This window comes from Bison bison, unplaced genomic scaffold (genome assembly GCF_000754665.1).
Source record: "Bison bison bison isolate TAMUID 2011002044 unplaced genomic scaffold, Bison_UMD1.0 scf7180017854624, whole genome shotgun sequence".
NCBI lineage: Eukaryota > Metazoa > Chordata > Mammalia > Artiodactyla > Bovidae > Bison > Bison bison.
In genome coordinates, this window is record NW_011485197.1 from 9,529 (window position 1) to 9,855 (window position 327).

At 36.7% G+C, this 327-nt stretch overlaps 1 protein-coding gene across 1 annotated transcript in view; it reads left to right on the forward strand.

The window, feature by feature from the left end:
* Window positions 1–224: 224 nt before the first annotated feature.
* The window catches only part of LOC105000987 (serine/threonine-protein phosphatase with EF-hands 1-like), a gene marked incomplete at both ends in the record, with an annotated part of 5,563 nt that continues 5,460 nt past the window's right edge, over window positions 225–327 (forward strand). The window contains one exon of the mRNA XM_010857105.1: window positions 225–261. Coding sequence (XP_010855407.1) covers window positions 225–261 — 37 coding nt within the window. The remainder of the gene's footprint in view (window positions 262–327) is intronic.

Consider the following 327-nt stretch of genomic DNA (forward strand, 5'->3'; position numbering starts at 1 on the left):
ACTCCTTGAGGGTAGGGATGACGTCATCAGCTGCCTTTGTTCTTTCCCATAGTGCCTAGCAAAGACTTGAGTAAGTAACAGTTCCAACTGAAGTCTAGTTGCTTGAGTTCTTGATACTTGTGATAGTAAGATGTCAAGGACTCGCTTTTTTGCATGACTTGACTCAGGTAAGTGGGAGTTATCAACATTCAGTGAAAGAGTTGAAATCCCATTGTTTTTTTCAGGTATGGCTTCACGAAAGAAATTTTACATAAATATAAGGTAAGACTCATCTACTTTTTTTTTTACGTCCTCTTTGCTGTTTATACATAGAAGTTTAAAAAAAGA